The 26,406-nt window shown below is 36.3% G+C and overlaps 1 protein-coding gene across 8 annotated transcripts; it reads right to left on the bottom strand.

Moving 5' to 3' along the window:
- Positions 1-1,795: 1,795 nt before the first annotated feature.
- LOC139123686 (ubiquitin-conjugating enzyme E2 Z-like) lies at positions 1,796-26,203 on the bottom strand. Of its 8 annotated transcripts, none has more exons than XM_070689854.1 (14): positions 25,948-26,193; positions 22,817-22,937; positions 18,123-18,252; positions 16,112-16,221; positions 14,329-14,495; positions 13,274-13,352; positions 11,411-11,571; positions 8,381-8,525; positions 7,673-8,000; positions 6,688-6,838; positions 5,864-5,936; positions 5,355-5,542; positions 4,517-4,628; positions 1,796-1,915 (listed from the first exon to the last, which is right to left on the bottom strand). In XM_070689854.1, the coding sequence occupies exons 11-14, from the start codon at positions 5,927-5,929 to the stop codon at positions 1,820-1,822; spliced, it is 462 nt and encodes a 153-aa protein (XP_070545955.1). In that variant the 5' UTR covers positions 5,930-5,936; positions 6,688-6,838; positions 7,673-8,000; positions 8,381-8,525; positions 11,411-11,571; positions 13,274-13,352; positions 14,329-14,495; positions 16,112-16,221; positions 18,123-18,252; positions 22,817-22,937; positions 25,948-26,193; the 3' UTR covers positions 1,796-1,819. The 8 variants fall into 8 exon arrangements, 7 of the variants coding, with proteins under 7 accessions (XP_070545955.1, XP_070545957.1, XP_070545956.1 ...); XM_070689856.1 differs by having other exon boundaries at positions 16,116-16,221; XM_070689855.1 differs by lacking the exon at positions 7,673-8,000.
- Positions 26,204-26,406: the final 203 nt, after the last annotated feature.

The raw sequence follows: 26,406 nt of genomic DNA, 5'->3' as shown, positions 1-26,406 counted from the left end.
ATCAGGTATATCAGAAGAGAATTGTAAAAGTTTGAGAGTCCGAATGTCTGTCCCCGAGGTGCGTTCTACCGTACCTTAAAAGGTAAAAGGTCATTACAGAAGATTATGTGCCAACTGTCTGGATTTCTTATTCATTCTAGACACAATATACCATCACTGTGCTTTATGAGGGTCCTACAAGATAATGTCCTTTAAGTCTTTCATGGATCTGGTAATTCTGTTACCTTGAATGGCAACTGTCACTGGATCAGTTTTTTGATGTCATGTTAGTATCTAGTAACCAAACAGATTGCTCTATTGTCACTTGAAGCGGATGGATATGTAATGGCAACATGTACTTGTATTATTATTTCTGCTGATTATAGACACCATCATTTCTTCAAGTAACTATTGCAATACAGAGATGCCATATTTGGATATAAATCAAATGAATTGCCAAGCAAGCCAGATGATTTCTGAGAAATCTAATTCAGTCAACTTGCTAAAGTTGCTGATGAGTAATGGTTTGTAAAGTCATGCAATCACTGAAAAGAGGAGTTAAGGTAGACTGTGTCGCGGGGACATATATTTCGACTCTCAAACTTTTAAAATATTCTTGTGGCCTACCACTTGTGGGGGCTCATTTTGAAGCTTATGGATATATAAATTTTCACATGCTTCTGAAAATCAGGAATTTTATTACATCCCTATAAGAGATAACGCAGGGATGAGGTATGTTTGTTTCTCTAGTATGAAAATTTGTACAGTGCAAGACATTGAAAGCGGTATTTTTTTAATTCGTGAAAACTCAGCATTTCTAATTTTTGGTAAACGAGTTACTAACTCAGAATCTTGAAAGAACTATGCTAATTAGTATTGTATACACCGGTATTGTTTGCTCTGATAAATACAAGCTGTAATTGACAGTTGATGTGTAATAATCATAAAATTCTGGAAATGATTTCTCCATCACATCTCTGAAACACAATGACAATAAAATATCAATTAGAATAATGAAAATAACAATAATGTACACTAAGATTTGAATTTCATGACTTGAATTACCATTGTTTCAGTCGTCTGCAAGCAAAAAAAAATTTAAATCACTCTCCTAATGTAGTGGTTGGCCCCCTTTTGCGTTGAAAATATCACATTTATTTCCTCCAAGTTTAAATGATTGTTAATTGTAAGAATTATATACATAGACTGCAGACCTAGTAAAGTTACTACCTCAAGTTCTCTTAACTTGAAAGGTACAACATTCAAGAAGTTTTACTCACAATAATTTTCAGTGATAGCAGCCATTATTGGCCACTGTACTTTGTCTATGGCAGGTATGACATCAATTTGTAAAGATACCATTTTATGAATGATGTCGTTTCTAATGAACACCAAAATTCTTTCTGATAGATTTGGCAAAACTGTTGGATCACGGTGTTTGTAGCTTCTAGCAAATGCTAATTACTGTTTGCATTTAATTGCTTTGTTATCCGGCATTTCATGACTCAATTGCACTAACTTCTCACCATTTCATACGCATAGTACAGGCATAGCTATACAAGTCACTGTCTACAGTCTAGTAAGAGCCATATGAACACCAGTGTTTGAGGTAAACAGCGCCCTCAAACAATCAAATAGAACAGATGACTATAGTTGATTGGATGACTGTACGGTACCTGAAATAAAGCATTCATTTCTTTTCGTTCTCCACTCTTTCTACTAAGGCTGTGGTAAATGTTTTTAAACACTAAGATTGGACTGTGCAATAACTGCAATGACTATACTTACCTAAGCTCATCTGGAACTTTGTCTGAGGTATTTACTAACATTTCACAAACAGCTACCTGTATGGTTTCATGTCTGATACAGTCATTGTATCTGATACATTGTATCCGATACAGTCATTGTATCTCTGGTCGTCACCACTCTGTCTCTCCTAGAAATAAAGTATAAGAGTCTATGATTAAATGGCCAGTAATGCTAACTTTAGATGATATTATTTTGAATTATTATTTTTGAATGTGAACCATAATTCCTTGTTCTACTCCCAAAAGCATGTTGATATACAGTGATCAGCTTGTCAACTCAGCCTGTACATGTGTAAACTGCATTGTTATTGTTAAAATTTGACTTCTGGTCTGGACTAGAAGTCAAATGTAAACAATAACAATGCATTTTATACATATATGGTAGACTCTAAGTAGACAAGTAAATGGTGTTTCAGCATTGTTTGGGGAGTAAGATAAGAAGTAAAAATGTATATATAAAAAAAAAACAATGAAAAAAATCATCAAAACTTAGCATTACTGACCCTGCAGTAGCTGTCAATTGATAATCATTGTTGTACCTCATGGTTATGGAACTAGGGACAGAATATGAATATAACTTGTTGGTCTGATATCTATGGATGGTAACTACAACTTGAAATTTTGAAATTCATGAGTCTGAGATCCACTGTGTGAGTGGTCATGTAATACAATAAATCATACAAATGCTGCATGTCAAACACTATGCAATTAAGATTAGTTACAAACCTGACTTTTGCAATCCAACATATTTGCAATGTTCTGCCAAAGTATTGGACTGTGATTTGAGAGAGCTACACTTTTTCAAATTGTGTTTGAACATCAAGATTTAGCCTTTTTAAAATTCATGCCACATCATTCAGTTCAATGGTCAGTGGAATTTTGCTAAAAAAAATTATATTTGATTTTTGGTGATTGACAAATAAGCTCTTTGCCATAGTAAGCCTATGCTAAGGTAGCAAAGGGAAAATACAAATCCACCACTGGGGGCGCTATTCAGGGTTCCACACTTTGACTGAGGGAATACCTTTCTTAACCCTTTCACCACCATGGTTTGTCCCAAATCCATTGTTTTCTATGGTAAAGTTGGACCTGTATACAGGGAACTGGGGGTGAAAGGTTAAAGCCACAACTTAATTATAATTTTTTTTCTAATAGGAAATTTTTTGATAAAGATTGATAAACATTTCATTTGAAAGAAAAGTTAGTGTGTCAATGAGTATTTCAGACATCTACTTTTGATAATATCAGAGATGGAGATGGACCCATTAGATAGCCTTAAAGGCGGAGCCTCCCTTTACAGGGACGCGAAGCTATGGCGGCGTTCACTGTGTAATTGGATACTAAACAGGCAACACGCAGGCACACACTCCAGAAAATGCCACTTTTTAATTTTCCCCAGCCGTAAAAACGCAGGCAGACTGCCAAGCGGTCAGTGCGAAGTTGCTGCAGATCAAACTCTGTGGTTATATTCAAAGTCTAACGCAACTGAAGACAATTTTTAGGAAATTCGAGCATTTGTGGTGGGAAATCAATGACTGTTGGTGATTTGAACTGACCGTCAATCAAACGCTTGTATAAACTCTGTTTGCAGGATTAGCAAAAGATGACAGAAGGTTGAGATCACTTTGTGTAATTAATGTTATAGAAATCAAACATCGTACTGGCCAAGTGTTTGACTGGGAGGAGAACTCCACTAATGCGAGAACCTGGGATTGAAAAGTGCGGCTTTAAGGAAACATTGGGATGTATTGATAAAGATTGATAAACATTTCATTTGAAAGAAAAGATAGACAAAGTGTCGATGAGCAGTAAAACATCCACTTTGAAAGTACCAGAGATTGAGATGGGCACATTAGATAGACTTAAAGCCGCACTTTTCAATCCCAGGTTCTCGCATTAGTGGAGTTCTCCTCCCAGTCAAACACATGGCCAGTACGATGTTTGATTTCTATAACATTAATTACACAAACTGATCTCAATCTTTTGTCACCTTTTGCTAATCCTGCAAACAGAGCTTATATAACCGTTTGATTGACGGTCGGTTCAAATTGCCAACGGTCATTTATTCCTCAGCACCACACTCGAATTTCCTTAAAAAACGTCGTCCAGTCAAGTTAGAATTTGAATATAAGCACAGGGTTTGATCAGCAGCAGCTTCGTGCTAACCGCTTGGCAGTGTGTCAACGTTTTTGCAGTCGGAAAACATTAAAAAGTGGCATTTTCTGGAGCATGTGCCCTCATGTTACCTGTTTGGTGTCCACTTACACAATGAACGCCGCCATAAGTTGGCGCCCTTTTAAAGGGAGGCTCCGCCTTTAATGCAACATTGATTGCCAGCATGCTTGTTGTACACTTGCTTTTTGTTGTCCTTGTTAGTAGCTGTAACGTTTGATGACTTTTCCACCATTTTGTTTTCTATACCAACTACCTTTCTTGTTCTACTCAAAGCAGGTTCAGATACAATTTTCAGCTTGTCAACTCAGCCTGTATATGGGTAGACTGCATTGATATCATTAGCAGTACATTCTTCACACATAGACACTGTGTTGGCAAGCTATATAGCAGGTGTTTTTTTAAAAAGATTTGGGGAGAACAAGAACTTTTTGTTGTACAAAACAAAGCTTGTTAAAAACCATTAAAAGTTTCTGCTACATGCCTTTTAAAGTATGATTATTAACGAAAGATAGTAGACACTAAATCAAAAGTAAAAACTTTTAGTAAACACTTACTTGTTCAAAGCCTGGTTCATTGTGGTAGGGTTTTTCATTCATTAATGACTGTATTGATATAAGAACACTGGATAAACTTTGTGCTGGACTCCATGCTGGCCCTGACCAGGTTCTGTTACGTATAATAAAATATATTATGAAATAAATCTGTATTTCTAATTACTTGAGTCAATATATGCATGTGTGTTTACAGAGCAATTGAAGGTACACCCAGTATAATGTATGCCTTTAGATGCCTGTACACTGATGTATGCGTTAATGAATGTACCGTAGACGACAGTATGTATAGATTGCTCTCTCTCTCTCTCTCTCTCTCTCTCTCTCTCTTTATATATATATATATATATATATATATATATATATATATATATATATATATATATATATATATATATACTGGCATATATAAGTTCACAAAAAGATGAACATATGTACGTATATTTATGTATGTACGCATGCATGCATGCATGTGTGTACCGGTTATGTATGCATGTATTCATGTATGTATGCATGTATGCATGCATGTATGTTATTGTATGTATGTATGTATGTGTGACAAAGTCAATGTACAAGTAATTTCCATGTGTATGTGACTACCAAACATTACATTACAGTTCTGTTTCAGAGTCAATCATTCGACTGCCTACTGTGTGCATACATGTAATTTGAATATTTATCATACACAGACAGTGAGCCCAAAGAATGGCATCATACGAAAGTAGAAAAATGGGTTTGAATGAAACTAAACAGACCATAAAGAAATGAAAAGTTGATAGCAGCCAGACACACAGCACAGACACTTGGTAAAGAAGGTCATGCAATGGAGGAAATTACTTACCCTAGAATACTAGGACAGACTTTGCCATTTCGATAGAGGTTTGGATTAAACCGAACTTTACCATCACCTGTGTTAATTAACTTGACTCTAGGGGGTCTGATTGGATAATCTGGAGGAAACCTAATAAGGAAGTGGGAGAAACCACACTCATAAGGGGTGTCAAAGGGTCCCGTAATAAGTGCATGCACCTGTGAAGAAACAGAAGTAAGCGGTATTACATGTGCATATAAAAATCATAGAATTTCTCTGTATCAGAAATTATATTGTTCACATACAGTGTTACAAAGAAAAGAACATTTGTCTGTTTTGTCTTTTCATTATAAATGTTTCTGAGGTATATGTATGTACACAGCAAATTAAAAGTAAAATTGTTGCATGGAAGCATTTTGTGATGACTGCTAATGGAATAATTACAAACAAGAATTGATTCCATGACCAGTGGTAGGGTACTTGACAAGATATTAAGTTTCAGTGACATGGAGGGTGATTAGATAAATTGTATGACTGACCTTTGTGATATCGTCTTTATCAGGAACTACACACATGCCTGGTGGTGGCTCATTGTATATACTCATTATGTCCCTGATACAAAGAAACAAACAGTATTTAGAAAACAATTAATAATACAGTCTATGAACTCAAGTTACATTATCCAAGACATATTATCTGTATTACACAAGACAAGAGGTATCTGTGTGACTTGATAAGACATTAAGGATGAGATTGAACTAAAATTAAATACAAAAGACTAATGTTCAATTGAAGTGACAAATTTTGGAAGTGATGTGGTTGTACACAGAACATAAAAAGTAAGGGGAGAACTGCCTGTAAATGCACTTCTGAAAACATTTAAGAGTAGACCATTCAAAATCAGCATAAAAATTAATGTACATGTATAAAGCATTAGTTTACAGTAGTACATATCTTTGTGGTGTAAACTATCACCATCAGGTCAAGTCAGTGAATATCATCACGGTTGTGTGTATTTAAGCTGGGAAATCATGTCAATACGTGGTTTTACCATTTTAAATGATCAAGTCTGTCAAAATATTTTGCATTGAACAAATTTCTCTTTACTGTGTTAATAAACTTGACCTGCCTCTCTGAAAAAAAATTAACCCGATAAGTATTTGAGAGACTTAGCATTTAAAACTAACAAATATGAATTGTTACATCGAACTAGGAAATGCTGTATTTTGAGCTGATATCCTTGAGAGCTAATCTGTTGACATGACATCTGTACACATCAATGGAACAGCATGGACTCAGTCACAAAAACAGGGTTTGTGATGAGAGATATTCCAAAGAAACTAAACTACAGTTGGTGAATTACCTTCAGCACAGTCCAATTAAACATCTTCTGTAAAATCCATTCCATCCCAGTATTGCAGACAGGTATCAGCAGTTTCTGTGACTGGCCTTCCACTCTTGAGCTTAGCCATGGAGGCAAGTCTGGTGATGTCTCTAACCTTGCAGATACATTGCTGTGGAGATACAATAGAACAACCATTGCATTTGAATTAAATTATTAAAAAAAAAATTATTGGTTACATGGAACGCTGAATGGTCCTTTCAGTGTAAACAAAGACAAAGCACTGTGTCATAAAATTGTGTCAAACATGGTAGGTATTGCCATGGTAACTCAAACAATTCAACACTGTTGTCAAGGAAATAACTGCTGACTTTCTTTGTCCAGATATTCTGTCTTCTATCATGGCAGATCTCATCCTATATCTCTGACAGCTCTCACTACTGTAACTACAAAAAAGTAATGGTGAACTCTAGCAGTGCTGGAAATATGAGTATGTTACAAAAAGCTAACATGGAAAAATACTCATGCTGTCTCTACACACATTAATATTTCTGCTTGTACAAGTTGCATTCACAGGCCAACCAGTTTTTTCCTAGGGGATTACAGCTCTACATAATATGACAGAATCTGTACCAACAGGCTGAATTTCTGAACTTGTACTTCTCATTTCTTTAATATCCTATACAGTCAAATAAATTACCTGGCATTGTGCAGTGAGTTGTTCTATCTCTATGACAGACCAGACAATCTACTAATAGTTCTACTGTGGTTCTGGCACTGCACTTGTGATTTGTAATGAAAACATATTGCATGGTTGCTTATCCTAAGGTTTTATAATTTACAGACTCCTTCAGATGAGCCACTTTGTTAATGAGTCTGAATATTTACAGAACTTGATTGCTCAGGAGATATTGCAAGGATGGTCAAGAGAGTGCCCCTATACCAATGTGGTGAGCAAAAGTTGTTGTACACAGACCCTTAGTTTGGATAACACATATTCTATTACCTGTTTTGATATTGCGTAGGTGATTTTACTGATGACTTTGAGCCCTTGATTTAGGGGCTCTGTAGCATAAGATGCTTGCATGGTTGATATCCATGATATCATAAGTATGGAGAATTATGTACGTATTACTGTAAATAATCTGGAATGAAGAGCATACCCCTGCATATCTGAAATCCCTGTAGTATCTGCTGATGAAGACATCATCTGTAAAATCCATTCCATCCCAGTATTGCAGACAGGCATCGGCAGTTTCTCTGACTGGCCTTCCACTCTTGAGCTTAGCCATGGAGGCAAGTCTGGTGATGTCTCTAACCCTGCAGATACATTGCTGTGGAGACAGAATAGAAACAACCATTGCATTAAATTAAATTATAAATCCAGAGTCTAAGATCTAAGTTAGTTACCTTGATATGGAAGACTTGCACTTTCTCTAAAGCTTACCTGAAGCAGAAAATAGAACTGCAAATTCCTGTGTGTTTGGCCAGTAGGGGCAAAGTGCAAGTATTTGAGCATTGTTTGAAAGTGTTGACATTTGGAGAAGTTTTTATGTCCAAGGACACAGAGTTTAAAAAGACATAAGCTGCTGAGGAGAATTTACAAAACTGAGTGGCTTGACATTATCAGGGGACAAAATGCTGGTAAGGATCATATCATAAATGTGTGTGCTTTTGTTAATAATCTGGAATGAAGAGCATAACCCCTGCATACCTGAAATCCCTAAAGTATCTGCTGACGAACCCATTCCATCCCAGTATTGCAGACAGGTATCAGCCGTTTCTCTGACTAGCCTTCCACTCTTGAGCTTAGCCATGGAGGCAAGTCTGGTGATGTCTCTAACCTTGCAGATACATTGCTGTGGAGACAGAATAAAAGAAAACCACTAAACATTTAGTATAGTTTGGATAATTTTTGGTGAAAGAAATTATGGCATAAAGTTTCCTGAGGTAAAATGTCTGTGAAGGTAATGCTTACCACGAATATTAAATTTTCCTTTTTTTGTTTTACTGACAACTGATTAAAATCAGCCATGCTCGCAAGACTCACAGAAAATCAAAAATATGGACAAAACACCAAAATTTGACAGTGATATCCTTTTATTACATGCCTTCTTGTGAGTGCAAATCAGTGTGCTGATTTGATTAGAATATCCAGGGAGTAAGCAGTGCAGTGTGAACGATGTACGGACCGGTTTTCATAGTTACCCAGTACGATGAAGCCCTTCAACATTTTCATTATCATGGTACATGTAGACACTAAGTGCTAGATGTAAAATATCCTTTTGCACACTGCTATTTGTTAAAATCTGATTGATGCTGGTCGATAATGGTAAAATTGTTTGAGAATGCCCAGCATGTAACTAAATGTTAACTGTGAAGGCATGTAATGAAAATATTATTACCTGAATACATGTGCCCTTGCAGCAAGAGAAAATATGCCCTCCTGGCATTGGGCAAACTGCCCGGCGCATAAATCCATATATTCAGGCAATAATATAAAATACTGACCTGACTTGATGTTGAAAACATGGGCACAGCACAGAAATTTGGAAGCTGATATCCTTGTACTGACAGGACTTGATGTGACCTGAGTAATGAATAAAATGACCTTATTGATTTGTGTCTCTTACATTAGAAAGTGTCCTTATTCTTTTGCCTTTGTTATGTAAATAAACTGAGGAAGCGCCCTCACTGCTTGGAGTGTGGCAGCTGTTGCTTGTGTCTCAGTGTCTGCTAAGTCTGTTCCCTGTATCATTTCTGCAGTTCTAGACATCTTTGTCAAGATTCTGGTTACTTGAATCATACAGAGTCTATTGAATCATGGGACAATATCAATATGGCTGTGTTTTAAAGGGAAACCTAAGTCCAGCGACTTTGACCGTTTATCCCTTCCAAAATCACCCTTGAGTAAAATGCAGCTCAAATTTGCAACATAATTGCTCAGTGCAAATTGGCACTTTGGGGATGATGAGGAGAATAAATACATAAAAATACCGTCAAGGACAGTGTGCTCACATTCGGTTCGAATTGGTCAATTCGAGAAATAGTTAAACCAGGAAAAACAAGAATGACATCTTTAGGAACATGCATATCAACTTCTATAGCAATGGCAAGCAGATCCTAAATACATAAGCAAATGTCCACAACAAAAATAGACAGAGAAGGCTTGATAAAAAGAAAGGTGGAAGTGGGTAAAAAAATGTACAGGGATCTGTAAAAAGTAATGCTACCTCACCAATCTTATAGACCCTACCCCCTCCTGAATATCAAATGTTCCATCCCTTGGTATTATATAACGCCAGATTACAGGAAATGTATTTACAACCTTGGGGAGTTTTTAATTAATGCTATGAGTGTTATCATTCTAATGTAAACAGCACTTAAGTTAGTTACAGATAGTGAAATGCCTTCCACTGTGGGCGGTGATTACAACATCTGGAATTATCCTGGATCCAAATTTCTCATTAGTTCTTGTATGTCTTACATAGAAAAGTTGCAAAAATTGGTCTGCAATGAAAAAATTCACCTCAGCTTTGTTTTCTGGATCAAATTTTCCTACAAATTGATACCAAATATGACAAAATTATGTTCACAGCCTTCGAAACGGTCTCACAACATATACTGGGTTGGTGTAGGTCATTTAAGGTCACAAACTGAGAAAATTACCTAAAATATACAAATTTGGGGGTTTCCCAACACTTTGAGCAGAAAATTTATCTAATAACATCCCTCGGAGCTTTATACCAAATTACAAAGCTATCAAACAAGTAATTTTGAGAACAAGTTTTCTTGACCAAAAATGACAATATTGTCTTAAAAATACAAATTTGTATATTTCAGGACAATTTCCACATATCTGACTATTGTCATGTCTGTACGTCTGTGTACAAAATATAAAAGCTGTCTGTCCAGGGGTTTTAAAAAGAAAATACTGTTTAAGATTTTTTGACCAAAAATAACAAAATTGCTCCAAAATAGTAATTTTCCAAATTTTGTCATAATTTCAACAAATTAGAAGAGTAACACCCTCGCAAAGATCCAACCAAAATTTGAGAGCGATTGGGCTGGCGGTTTCAGAGAAGAATAATTTTTATTGAAAATGAGAAAAATCACCAAAAAATTCAGCAAAAATTCATAATTAAAGATATCTTCACAATATTCATAAAACTGTATAAGGTTCACCTAAGGTACTTGCACACAAATTTTCAAATCAATCAAAACAGCGGTTCTCGAGATATTAATTCTTGACCATTTTCACATTTTGTAAGCTCATTTGCATAATTTTGGCAATGCAGACTTCATTTGAACAAAATCCCATCTATAGCCCAGGATGCATCCACACACCAAATACCAAGCTGAAATGTGCAGCGGTTTGCGTGTTTTTGATGTTGACGGACATACTGTACATACATACATACATACATACATACACACATACATACAGACGCCATCAACTTCAGCTTATACGATAAACTCACATTGGTATAACCAAATGTGAGCTAAAAATGCTCTTTGAAAGATGCAAGTTTTTGAGCATTTTTTGAAAGTGCAGTTGTCATTTGGAGAAGTTTTTATGTCCAAGAGCAGAGAGTTCCAAAGGTCAGGGAGCTGCTAAGGAGAATTTACAAAACTGACTGAGTGGCGCGGCAGTATCAGGGGCACAAAATGCTGGTAAGGATCATATAATAAATGTGTGTGCTTTTGTTAATAATCTGGAATGAAGATCATAACCCGTGCATACCTGAAATCCCTGCAGTATCTGCTGATGAAGACATCATCTGTAGAATCCATTCCATCCCAGTATTGCAGACAGGTATCGGCCATTTCTCTGACTAGCCTTCTACTCTTGAGCTCAGCCATGGAGGCAAGTCTGGTGATGTCTCTAACCTTGCAGATACATTGCTGTGGAGACAGAATAAAAGAAAACCACTAAACATGTTATAAATTTAAATTCAATGGAACAAAAACAGAGTTATTTTGCTGTATGTAGGTACATCCAGCCCATTGAAAACAATGAGAAAATAAGAAAGTTTCAGAATGAGAAAGATTAGAACCAGAATAGCTGTACTTCTTACATTTGTTTTTTTTTTCATGAAAGATCATCAAACACCTCTAAAAATAATGATGATTTTCATCAACCATGTGAACACAACTCGAAGACAATGTTCAATATAATTACCGTATATGTAACAACAAAAGGTGCACTTGGAAAGATTCAGTTTAAGTGCATTTTTCAAAAGACCTTGGCCAGTATATTTGAGTCTTAATGTTGTATGTATCTCAAAATTTGAAGACTTAAACATTTGTTCAACTTTCCTAAAGTAAACTTTCAAATAATCTCTATCACATACATGAATACAAATCAGGGATCAAGGTGCAAAGTTGGATCAATGGAAAGAAATTGTGTTAAATTTATCAATATTTGAAATTATAAATGTCTGCCAATATAAACATTCACACTTTTATTTGTTCATGAATATATACAAAAAGTTTCACAAATTAGTTGAGGATTTTGCCTTCATCAGTAGGATGGATCCTTGACTTCATCAACAGCAGATTAATTATTTATCTCAGATTCATTTTACAGCTATTGTAAACAGATTTCTAGATTCAGAAATGATGATGTGAAGAGAAAACACATGTCAACAATTTATGCCATGATTTAGCATACCATATCATTGAAAATATTTGGCTTGACCTTTGACCTATTTATGAGCATGAAGATGTGTACAATATGCTGACAAGCTGAATCCTGGGTATTTTACATGTGGAGGGGGAAATTTGTACAGATTTACATCATATTTCTTGTCACTTAATGCTGAATTATCTGGCAATTGCAAATGACGGTGTTATTACAATGAAAATACTTCTATGCTTAAATGCACCCATGGGTCATTTACATTAAGATGATATAAACCTTGAAAGAACATTGGGACAGTGTGATCATTTTAATATTATGGTGTTTGTATTCAATGTCAAATAATATATAGTTTGTATGATTTTTTGGTGCAAGAATTTATCACGGCATAAAGTTTCCTGAGGTAAAATGTCTGTGAAGGTAACGCTTACCACGAATATTAAATTTTCCTTTTTTTGGTTTTACTGACAACTGAACAAAATCAGCCATGCTGGCAAGACTCACAGAAAATCAAAAATATGGACAAAACACCAAAATTTTGACACTGATATCCTTTTATTACATGCCTTCATGTGAGTGCAAATCAGTGCACTGATTTGATTAGAATATCCAGGGAGTTAGCAGTGCCGTGTGAACGATGTACGGACTGGTTTTCATAGTTACCCAGTCCGATGAAGCCCTTCAATGTTTTCATTGTCATGGTACATGGAGACACTTAATGCTAGATGTAAAATATCCATTTGCGCACTGCTATTTGTTAAAATCTGTTTGATGCTGGTCGATAATGGTAAAATTGTTTGAGAATGCCCAGCATGTAACTAAATGTTAACTGTGAAGGCATGTAATAAAAATATTATTACCCGAATACATGTACCCTTGCAGCAGGAGACATTATACCCTCCTGGCGTTGGGCAAACTGTCCGGCACATAAACCCATATATTCAGGCAATAATATAAAGTACTGACCTTACTTGATGACAATAACATGGGCACAGCACAGAAATTTCGAAGCAGATATCCTTGTACTGACCGGACTTGATGTGACCTGAGTAATGAATAAAATGCCCTTATTTATTTGTGTCTCTTACATTAGAAAGTGTCCTTATCCTTTTGCCTTTGTTATGTAAATTAAACTAATGAAGCGCCCTCACTGCTTGGAGTGTGGCAGCTGTTGCTTGTGTCTCAGTGTCTGCTAAGTCTGTTCCCTGTGTCATTTCTGCAGTGCTAGATGTCTTTGTCAGGATTTGGTTACTTGACATCATACAGAGTCTATTGAATCATGGCACAATATCAAAAAGGCTGTGTTTTAAGTACTTCTGTCAATGTTTTCACTAATCCTGTATTCATATATCAATCGCAAGTTTTTCTTCTACTCTCCAAAACATGTTGAAACACCATTTCCTTTGCTTGTCAACCCACTGTCTACTGTTATTGTTTATGTTTGATTTCTACTCTGGAATAAAATGTACTTGTCAAGTTCAACATTGTGTAATGAAAGGTAATTTGAAAGCTGAACAAGCAAATGCAGTTGATTAAAAATTAGGGAAAAAATCATTGCAAATTAAAGCAACTTGCCATTTAACACAAATCAATAACTTTTAGTATTAAACTTTTTTGCAGTATTTTGTTCTGTATCAACCACAGTTCCTTGGCATGTATAAACTAAACTAAGACTTGTACTCAGCTTATCAATACAATCTGTGCATTCATAAGCTGCATTGCTATTGTTAAATGCTGACTTTCAGTCAAGATTTGAATTCAGTCGTCAACAACAATGCACCTCACACATATTTTACACTTTGTGAACCAGCCAAGTATTGGTGTTCATCCTGCTTAACCCTTTCACCACCATGGTTTGTATCGATCCCATTGTTTTCTATGGTAAAGTTGGACCTCTACAAAGGGAAATTGGGGGGGGGGGGGGTGTGTGAAAGGGTAAAGGAATAGATCACACCACTGTCATTTCTAAATGCAAACAAGACACTGAAAAAAACACAGAGACTTCAAGCATTAATGTTTACCTTTGATATCAAGAGCAACACAGATCATAGATTCATTCAGATGCAGGGGCTCATCACCAGTGTTATCAAGCAAGCACATCAAGTCTGATTGAATCGCATTGGTTATCCACATTTTACTACCATTGATGACGTGATCACCACCTTCTTGACTGCCGTGGTCTTCATGTCTTGCAAGTGAAATTAAAAAGCAAAAGTTAGCGGCTGCATGGAGTTTGCCTTTCATGTTGTCTGTGATTGGTCAGTTTGCATGGAGTTTGCCTTTAATGCTGTCTGTGATTGGTCTGTTTGCATGGAGTTTGCCTTTAATGCTGTCTGTGATTGGTCAGTTTGCATTGAGTGTGCCTTTAATGTTTTCTGTGATTTGTCAGCTTACATGGAGTTTGCCTTTAATGTTGTCTGTGATTGGTCAGTTTGCATGGCATTTGCCTTTAATGTTGTCTGTGATTGGTCAGTTTGCATGGAGTGTGCCTTTAATGTTGTCTGTGATTGGTCAGTTTGCATGGAGTTTGCCTTTAATGTTGTCTGTGATTGGTCAGTTTGCATGGAGTGTGCCTTTAATGTTGTCTGTGATTGGTCAGTTTGCATGGCATTTGCTTTTAATGTTGTCTGTGATTGGTCTGTTTGCATGGAGTGTGCCTTTAATGTTGTCTGTGATTGGTCAGTTTGCACGGAGTTTGCCTTTAATGTTGTCTGTGATTGGTCAGTTTGCATGGATTTTGCCTTTCATGTTTTCTGTGATTTGTCAGCTTACATGGAGTTTGCCTTTAATTTTGTCTGTGATTGGTCAGTAATAAATAGATATCAGGCGTCACCATGCAGATTTGCATAGTGCTGGAACAAACTAAATAAAATTTAACAATATTAAGATGTCAAAGGATTACTTCCTGACCTCAAACCTGTACTGTATGATCATCTCATTAATACTCCTTAAAATTCAAATGGAAGCTATCCTTATGATAAATGCACAGTATCTGTAACTTTTGATGACTTTTTTCAGTTTTTGTTTTCAACGTCAACTCAAGTTTCTTTGTTGTTCTACTCCAAAATCATTTTAAATCACAATCTAGCTTGTCAACACAGTGTCTATAAATGTGAAATGCACTGTTATTGTTGACATTTGAATTCTGATATTAAAAACTAGAATTATTATTGTTGACAAAAAAATACAGTACATGCAGAGTACAAGCTGAATACTTTGTATCCCAACATGCTTTGGGGAGTAGAAAAAACCCAAATGTAGTTCTTTTGGCATTTAAAGACAAAAAAAGAAACAAATTATCAAAAGTTACAGCTACTAATCCTTTAAATCCATGAGGAAAATAAAATATTTGATTTTAACAAAATCAAGGTGAATACTTTATTTTCCTGACAAGTTTAAAATTGAGTCCTCACAAGTAGCATGTCAGCAAAGTATTGTAAAACTGTAGCAGTCCAAATTGAGGCACAATCTACCTTATGAGTGTGGATAACCCTTATCCCATCCATTGCTCTGTACATCATCATAGTACAAAAGGGTCATATGTACAAACTGTTGTGTCATTTTGTAATAGTAGCAGTCATAACATGAATGTGAAACATGGACCAATAAATGTTCAACACTGGTCTTGTACAAAGATTTCACTTGGTTTTGAAATCTAGCCTATGTACCTAAGTTACTCTCAGTCAGTTTCATCAAAAATATCAGTTATGATCTTCTTACACTGACATGACTGCATATAGCAGTGCAATGGGGTTGGGTCAAACCATGCTGATGAATGGGTTAATGGAATGTGATAATTCTTACCTACTAGTTAATCAGAACCACTTCAAGTTTCACTTACTCCAAGACTGGTAACCATATCTTCTTTGATGCTTGGCTCTAAAAACATTTCCTTCAGTTCATCTGAATCAAAGCTAGAAAATAAATATGATTGCTCAGATATTACAACATGGATACATTATTATAATAGTGTTTGAAAATCGCTTTCGGAAAGTTTGGTAAAGGGACAAAAACCATCATCTTTCTACCGTGTTTTTCTCATTTTTGTCTCAAGACAGAACTCTGACAGATTAATCTACTGACTTAATATACAACCCTAGTTCCTTAAAGGAGATAGCCACTACCTTTAGATTCAAGAACCAGATAAAAGTTCATTAAAATATAAATATTCTTATATTGATAGAGTCTCATTTAAGTAATATGCGCCTCGAAAGTGAAAGATTTAAACTTTTACTCAAACTTTCCTCAGTGAAACTTTTGACCATTCTCTTACCAAAGCAAGAAAATTGCGTCACGGTCAGCGTGCAAACTTGGTACTATAGAGATAAATTACCTAAGATTTCCTGATAATTCAAATTTAAAATGGCTGAAATCCCTGTGAAAACTCTTAGGGAAAGACATAATTTTTGATTTTCAAAAAACTAAGACTGTGAAAACTTTTTCTTTCATCAAGAGTTTTAAAATGAGCCCCCAAAAATGGTCTGTCAGCAGAGAATTGAAAAAATTTGAAAGCCGGAATTTCTGTCCCTGAGGCATGTTCTACCTTAACATTACAACATACTGTGCTGATAATGCAAATCAACAACCACACTGCGAGAACCCTGTGATGGTGCACAGAGAGGAGACTATTTGTAACAAATATTTTACAGAAAATATGAGTTGGTGTACACTCTACAGCAGGAGACCATTGCAGGAGTCATGACCGTTTTACTGAGCAATCACAGAAGGCATTGTAACATCAATATTCAATGAGCAAGCACAGAAGTGAAAACACGGATTTACCAGGAAAGCATTCACTGGCAATTTTCGGCAGTTGTTTTAAATCCCAATTGACATACCTTCCATGGCGTTCAGATGTAAATATCTCCAAAAGAGTTACACTGAGCTACTCTTCAAAGAATGGAAAGTGTGTGTCTTCTTGTGACTTCATTTTGAAGTTGGTCATTGAAACATGCAAATCACTGTGCTGCTTTGCTCACAAGTTTTACGATAATACATGTCCTTTTCCAACGTATTGTTCGAGAATATACTATTAGCTTTCATTGATGTGTTTAAGATCATTCCAAAGTTGAGAAAACAGGTTTTCAAGTTTTACATAACACATGGGTGTAACGAAATGGGGTACAGCAGTGCATGGCTTTGAATCATGGGGAAGCATGCGGTCGTCTTTGTGTATAGATGTGTATACAGCCCTGGACTCATAGGCAGAACATGGGGCGGGCTGCTTATACTTTATACAAGGATGCCTGATTCCCTTCCTACCACCTTGGCATTTGGTGACTGAGTGTAAAAGTAGCCCATCCTACATTCCGCTCATGAGTCCAGGGCTAACATCTCTACCAGTGTCTTTGTGGAGAGACTGTGCATGTACACTGATTACTAGTATGTACCATTCTAGTTGTGATATTGAAAGTTGACATTTGTATTACAAGAAAAACATTTTGCTACCAGTGTCAGTTTCAAAATGCTCGTTTTGGGGTTCAGTTTTGAATTTTTTGTTCCATGGTAAATTACAATTGTAAAATTTAAGTCTCAATCTTGTAATTTCAAGTTCAACACTGGATGTTTTCTGTGACATTTTTTGTTTATTAACAGAGTGTTTGTTGACAGTGTTCCCAAGTTCATGGAGACATCAATGTGGAAAGTAGGATTGTTAGATGTCTCTGACTTCAGAGTGAACATGTCTTGAGTACTTATACATGCAAAACAAAGCTGATATCCAAAGTCTATTTTACCCCTCTTTCATTGGTGACACAAACACAAAAAAATAAACAAAAAGTAAATACTTTGTTGAAAGTGAACAAGGAGACAATACCTATTAAGACCTTGTGTTTCAACATCTGACTGCATACCAATTGACAGAGGCAATCCACCACATCAGATTCCATCAAACTCTTCCATAAATGCAACAGTGTAGGAGAAATCTGCACCTGTCCTGCCATATTCTGTTATAAATTCAAATACAAACATTATAGACTTAACATCAACACAATAATGACTACACAGACGTCTGTCCTGCCATATTCTGTTATAAATTAAATACAAACATTATAGACTTAACATCAACACAATAATGACTACACAGACGTCTACAATGCTAAGTTTTCAGCCCATAAAAGGCAACTTTTGATCCTATCTACTTTTGTCAATGTGTTTTGCTATATGTGTAAACAAAACAGAATGTATACTTATCTGGTTGACAATAAATACATGTATCAATATATATATATATATATATATATATATATATATATATATATATATATATATATATATATATATATATATATATATATATGTATGTTGAAAGTATGTATCAAAGTTTTTTGTTGTTTTCATATCAAATGATATACCGGTACATGAATTTGCTTAAAGGTAATTAACCCCTTGACTACCTATGGCGCCGGATATATCCGGCGCCATATTGAATTACCATATACCTAGAGTGCCGGAAATATCCGCACAGTTAAATAGGCGTATTTGCTTAATTTTTGTCCCTAAAATTCCCATAATTTCGGCGTCGGCACGCAGCGCGACTAAGATTGATGTATTCCGATCTGGCCTGAATATTTGATTGCGCCCCGTACGTCCGAGTATGGCCAAAATCCGGAAGCAAATGACTTGACCCATGACCTCGACCCTGAAAGGTCAGGCTGATCACAGATTTTTGCGCTGATTGTTTACAGTTTTCAGAAGTACGGACGATCACGAAGATGTTTATGGTTTGTTTTTTTTAATGAAATGAACTGTTTATTTATTGAAAACAAATGATTTATATGTAAATATGTTCTATTAACAGCAATATTCGTGAACGAAACTAGAGGAAATACAATTTTTTGCTAAGCCTGTGAAATTTTATAGCAGCCATATTATCAATATGACTGGTCACATGACTGGTCATGTGTTTGGCCATGTGATATGTTGTTCCTAAAATGTATTTTTAAATATTGTGAATTATTTTTTGATAAATCATAACCATTTTAGATGCATGTTTCCGCAAGGAAGACATAAAGCAGGTGTTTACAAATATAAAATGTGTTGATTTTCAAATACAGAATCATGTCAGATGCTGTTTGTGGTTCATTTACTCTGCCTTTTGTGAGAAAAATCTCGAATAGGTACATTTATTAATAAAGTAAAGGGTAGTTATAATTACATATATGTAAAGACAATGCCATGAAAATTGCAACTGTATTCAAATTTGCGTCATTTTATGGATTGAAAAGACGTCCTGATGCTTCAAATATTCATATTCTTTGCCAACTCTGGTCACATGATGTGACATGTGATCGGTCACGTGACCTGGAAATACAAAACTTATGTATGAAAAAGTGGAAATTTTCATGCTGATTTAGAAAACATATGGTTTATTGGTACTTACTTATTTTTACTCTTAGCAGTGTTTATGCAATGACCACACACAAGATTTTATCAATATTTACATACTGTGCCTGGTATATAGGAATACATTGGCCTTGGTAGTCAAGGGGTTAAGTGACTGTTAACCCTTTCAGGCCTAAATCCCTATACATGGTAAGTTACCAGAAAGTCAGGCCTGAAAGTGTTTATAAAGACTGAGGCTACCGCTAGGTACAGTACAACGTCACCATGGTAATTGGAGCTTCCTTTACAGTAAGTGACCAGCCATGTAAACAATCACCTCTACATTATACAAGGGATACAATTCAATCTACATATGCACCTAAACATTCTGTGTTTTGATAAAAAATATACTTCATTTCAATGGTCTTTGGCAAAGATGTCAAGTTTGGTGCAATGATGTTCCTTGTTCTCACTGTTCTGTCATTTCACGGAAATCTCCCTAAAGATGTAAAATCAGTGATTTTCAATGTCAAAGTTTTACAGTTTAGAAACTAGTACAGTATGCCTGAAACACCCAACCCCTTATTGGCGGATCACAATCCGATGTAAATTCAAAGTTAAGACAGGTTGTAAAGTCATGATAATGTTGAGCAGATTTTTGGCTGTACATTATCATTTTGCTGTATATTATCATTTTTATGTTGAAAACAACAGGAACATGAATATTTATTTCAGGAAGATAAATACAGTGAATATTTTATTTTGTCAGCAGTCCAAGTTCCCTGTGAGTCTACTTCACATAAAGCTTCATGAATTTTAAAACATCAGAGCAGACTGTGCACATACATTTATATACGGGATCAATCAAGAAACCAACATACATGTCAGTTTTGTTGAAAACCATAACATCATATTCAGTTTCTGATCCCCTGATCAGTTTGATGACAAATGAATGCTCACCATTGTGCCCTCTAACTCACTAACTCTTTGAGTCTATTTATGAATTTCTGGAAATTTCTTCGCATCCACTCAATACCAGTACATGTAATATGTCAAATTATCACGTATCAGAGACAACTTGATTCAGTAAGTGGAGTGTCAATTTAGACTAGAGGGCGCACTAATGATTATTCAAAGTACCCAAATCTATTTCTACATCTGTACAATACACTATCAAGAAATTACAGTGAATTAAGGCAACATGCAACATGGGGACAGACTTTCAACCTCTCCATGTGTATTACTTTTACTGTTGATCATTTTGCTCTCTTCATTTTAATTTTTTTGAACTTTTTGGGTCAAGTTTAGGAATTCTAAAAATAGCCTTGTTCTAATGCATGTAATGTGTAGAATTAATTTGCATCAACAAGAACACTATTCAGTCAGTGGTTCATCACATCTGCCCTGAGGGTGGCAGATCTATGGCTTCTGTTGACTTGTTTTAACCCCGTTACCATAATGGTTTGACCCACACCTATTGTTTTCAGTGGGGAATGTGGATCTATGTACAGGGAAATAGGGATGAACATTATTGCTACAGTATATAGTTTAGGCCATGCCTGTGAATTTGTACATGTAGAAAACATCTTGGGCCACAATGCTGGATAATTTGATACATTATCAGTAATAATCTGACAGTATGACATCACAAAATTCACTGGTATTGACAAAGCTATAATAGCTGAGAGCTTGCGTGTATGCCAGCCGTGGTATATTGCCAATATACCACGGTTTTTTTCACGTCTCAACCAATCAGATCACTGTATTTGCGCCATCAGTATACTGGTATGATATAATTCTCAATCATAGCATTGGCTATTACACATATACAGGTTGTGATGACAAGTTGAACATGACAGACATTTAGGACAAGAACAAGAAATTGTTACAAGTGGGACAAAAATCCTGGCAAATTTATCACAGATTTCAGATGATGCGGCTTCAAAATTAAAAACATAACATCCATTTATGTTCCTAGTATTTAACAATTCACAGTAAATTTGAGCGACTTTACTGTTTTAACCCAAAAATTTCAATGGTGGCTTGATTTTATTGTTGAAGGGACAATATATTAAATTTTGCAAAGCATATAGTTTACAATCATATATATATATATATATATATATATATATATATATATATATATATATATATATATATATATATATATATATTGCAATTTGTGTTTTATTTACATGGATTACTTTCATTTAGTGAGTAAAGTGGCCCATAACCCAGGAGATGTGCAAATGTTAGAGGTATATACTTTCATTCATAAATCCAATCAAGTTGAAATTTTGACATCATTAGGGGACGACGCATTAACTTGAATGGTACCTGAAACCCAGTCCTTACCTGAGCAACTCGGGTGACAAACAGAAGACTTTTAATCCCTAAGGTGAGAATGTTCCATTGTTATGTTTATCTAATCCAGCTGGTGTTATTGTAGTGCCATTGTAGGAAAGGCAGGTCTGTTAAATTGATCCTCTAGGGAATTCGGATAGTTTTCAATCGGTTTCGAACCCACAACATACGGCATCAGTCGCCTAGCTGAGAGGCCACAGACAGAACCACTCGGCTAAATCTCCACTCCCAAAAAAAAGAGTGGTTCAATAGCCGGCTAAGTTGTTACATTTTTCTGACAGGGTATTCCTAAGGGTAGGGTATTCCTAAGTAGGGTATTCCTAAGTTAATGGAGCCTAAAATTCCCGTAATGTTTTGACAATAATTTTGATCTATCCACATCAAACGAAAAATGAGAAGACTTTATGTGATAAATACAGTATATAATCCCATGGAATTTTCTCTCTTTGACGTCATCATTTACGCATGTTTTTTTGCAGAGTCACACAACTTCTCACCTTCAAAGCTCAAATTTGGCCTACTCTTTCCTCAAAGCTCAAAGTTGACACGGCTCCGCGTAATTCTCTACATTTATACAATTTTCCTGTCAAAGTGTCCTACGACCTGTTTGTCCCCATTCCCAGTTTGCAGGTCCACAATCACCTTTGATAACAATAGGTTTGGGCCAAACCATGGTGGTTCAAGGGTGTTAACATAGAGGGAAGGAAACAGGTCGGTGAGTTCCTTCTAATTCTCTGATTGTCTATCACCAACAACTTGTCAACTACCCAAACATACTAAAAAGACAAAGGTTGTTTAAAAAGGTTGAGACACATTTCTCACCTGTTGATCTATTTATACCCAGGAATCCAGCATTGTCCATTTCTTGAAAAGTTGATTTGCCGGAAATCTTTGTGCAGATGCCAACTTATCCACAAAAGGGCTGAATTCTTTTTTCAAAAAACTGTAAGAAAAACACCAAGACTGTGATTAAATTTCAAACATCATGGAAAGAAAGAGATGTAAGGGAAATTGCAGCATTGCCTTTGTTTAATATGATGGAGTTCAGAATACTAGTAAATTATTTCCAGTCAAACTGTTTCACTTCTGATCAGACTACTTTATTTTAATAACACCAGCCACATTTGGACTTGCAAGTTATGTGTAGGCTGCATTAAATTGATGAAAACAAATTATGCTATCTTCAGACTATTTTGCTAATATTATGTGACTTGAAGTATATGAAAGCCTTCGAAATTTTAATCAAGAAGATAAAAAATGCGACCCTGGCAATTTTGTAAACTTTGTTAACAGATGTAGATACATCTGTAAACTAAGGAGTACTGTACATGTTGTGGTGCACTGCTGTATGACTTTCTCTGGTGGCCTCCCTAGAATGGTGTCCATCAGCAAGATGCACTGTAAGATACCTGCAAAATTATAGCGCTACGGTGAGATGGTCGGTGAATTTTGGGTTTGGGGACTTCGCTCACCAGTAGCACTACAATTAATGCCGATGGCCCTGTAGAGGTGAAAATAAGCGCACCCCACTGGACCAGGCGCGTTGATGTGAAATGCTACATGTTTACTGCATTTGGTCGTACCGATTTATCACTACTGAAATTTGTTCAAACACGTCGATCGCGTTCCAATATAAACATTGGGGCGGCATTGGGCATCTGTGTTTCTGGGAGCCGCCATTACTGGAAGTTGGTAATCACATCAACACTCCTTGTCCAATGAGGTGCGCTTATTTTCGAGGTATTCTGTTAGTTGCTATTCGGGCTAGTACCACGCTAACAACTGCGTAAGAACCACGTCGATGATTGGTCAATAAAGAACAATAAACAACAAAACCAATGATATCCTATTAACAGCTATCTTTTGGAACAATTACATCATGATTATATCATATTATATCAACAATTATAATTTCATATTATATCATTTGTTATGATATAATTGTTCCAAAAGATAGCTGTTCTTTTGTTTATTGTTCTTCATTGACCAATCATCGACGTGGTTGTTAGAGTTGTACAAGCCCAAATAGCGACTAACAGAATACCTCTATTTTCACCTCTACAGGGCTATTGGCATTGTAGCGCTACAGGTGAGTTAAGTCGCAAAAACCAAATATCACCGACCGCCTCACCGTAGCACTACAATTTTGCAGCTACACTGTAAGAAAACTTCAGAGTACTTTATTCAAAGTTGGAAATGCTGTGCCAGCCAGCACACATGTCAGAAGTCCTGACACATCAAAAGGATTGGGCTGTTTCACAGCTTGCCTCTTGCAGCTGACCTGTGCTAGACGGCCATTAGGCCGCGTTCAAAAAACATGGTGGGGGGGGGGGGGGGAACTGGCGGAATCGCGATCGAAATCTTATTTTTTCAGACTCCCCCTCAATATCATCAAAAATTTCAAGTCCCCCCCTCAATACCCTCAAAACTTTTCAAGTGTCCCCAATTACCATATAGCCGCATATGGTATCTCAGTCTAAGCCGACTTGAGTTTATCCACTCTGGCCAGTTCAATGGCACCAGCAGAAAAGCACACTAAATGACAATCATGAGAGAGTATGAAATTGTGTATTCCTGTACGTTTAACCAAATGTGAAAAAAAGAGCACAGTGATCTACCAAATTTTTTTTCAAAAGTACAAGACATATACAACTTAGATGCCACTTATAAAATGTTTTACAAAATTGACAATACTGGAAGGTTAAAATATTCCATGAAATTAATGTTTTAATCTCAGAAATTTTGGGTGCAATAATGGCAAATTTGATAAAAAATAAAAGATTCCATTTAGTCACACATTTTTCCATTTAAATTAGAGTCTTTACTATTCAAAGTTTTACTTTTGTGTTATTGGTACAATGAGATGTGAAAATTTCATTCACTGCATGAACTTGAAATGAATGGTTTTATATATTGATTTTAGTGATTTCAGAAAAACTGACTTTTCATCGTATATTTGTATAAGATCAATTATGGTGACCCATCTTTTTCTCTAATATTTGATTGTTCTCATATGCCAGAATTCAAAAATCCATGGTAACTGTTAGTCCCCTAGTCTTCTATGTGTTACTCTCTGGCTGGATCTTGTGTACAAGTAGATGTATGTTTCACTGTCAATTGAGTGTCCTATGACCGAAACTCTTCTTAAAGCTACATGTATCACTGTCACTGCCAGTATGTAGTAGCAGGGCAGTAGTTGTATTAACTTTTTATTTGGACAATATTTTTGCTCAGTTTATACAATTGTGTTCTTGTTCTATTCCCTACAGAATGTTGAACTATCCAGTATTCAGCTTGCCAACACAGCCTACGTGTACCGTGCATTTGCATCATTCAATTATCACCAATATTTAGACAAACAGGCTTTGTTGACAACTGAATATTGTGTTTTCAGCATGCTGTAGAGAGACACCGAGAAACTGTGTTTGATATATTGCATAGAAATATTGAAAAATTATCAACAGTTGAAGCTCCTGCCCATTACAAGGCCAACTTGTTCTACGAAAATTTAATGGCATTCATATGTTTTTAGACTTTTTCGAGATTAAAGACATAAAAGTACAACAAAACGATTCTAGATTTTGTTTAATTATTACCAACATTAGAACCATTGGAACCATTGGACGACATCAAAATGTTGGGAGTCAAATATTTTCAGGTTCCCTCCCCCTATAGGCAGAGCAAAACTTTCAAGTCCCCCTCCCTGACTACCCCAAAAATTTTGGAATCCCCCCTTGAATTCCTCCAGCCCCCCCCCCCCTCACCACTTTTTTGAACGCGGTCGAATGTCAGCGAATGCAATTCAATCATCTCAGAGTGTGCAGTTTGCTACCTTCATGCCTTGAACAATGTTATAGACTGATTGTGTAAACTATAATGTTAGTTAGCGACAGAGTAACTCGAATGGCCGCAGCCCCAGCTATGTCATGGTAAATCAGTGTACAGCAGTATACCTTAGGTTAGCTCAGGCGACGCCGAAGCTCTACCATCTTCGCTTGCCACGGCCTGCTGTTCGGTCAGCCGGATGCTTCCCGAAATCAGACTCCTGTCTGGCTAACGAGCCGTGCTGGCGGACGATGAAGCTCAACATGGGTCACTTGTAAAATTGCTCCGTCCGTAATGTCAGTGTACGACTCCCCTTCCGGGGATATCGATGCGTCGTTGACTGAAAATCGTTGATACCTAGCAGTTGCGGTAAGGCTGCGGAACCGTCACGGTCTCAAGGGACTGTGGTCTGAAGCAGTCGAGGAGACGCGGCCTCTGCCGCCATGTTGTATGTTTGCATACAAAGCAGGGGGTTGTGGGTAATAGGGGTCATTTGAGGTCAGGTCAACAGGTCAAGCCTGGAAGGCGCTTGCTTTCTGGTTCGACAGTAGTCTCGGTTACCCAGACTCCTCTGCGCTACCGGCGAG

This window comes from Ptychodera flava (genome assembly GCF_041260155.1).
Source record: "Ptychodera flava strain L36383 chromosome 23 unlocalized genomic scaffold, AS_Pfla_20210202 Scaffold_23__1_contigs__length_28996876_pilon, whole genome shotgun sequence".
Classification (NCBI taxonomy): Eukaryota; Metazoa; Hemichordata; class Enteropneusta; family Ptychoderidae; genus Ptychodera; species Ptychodera flava.
The sequence above is the reverse complement of the archived record's forward strand: the minus strand, read 5'-3'. Positions and strand labels throughout refer to the sequence as shown.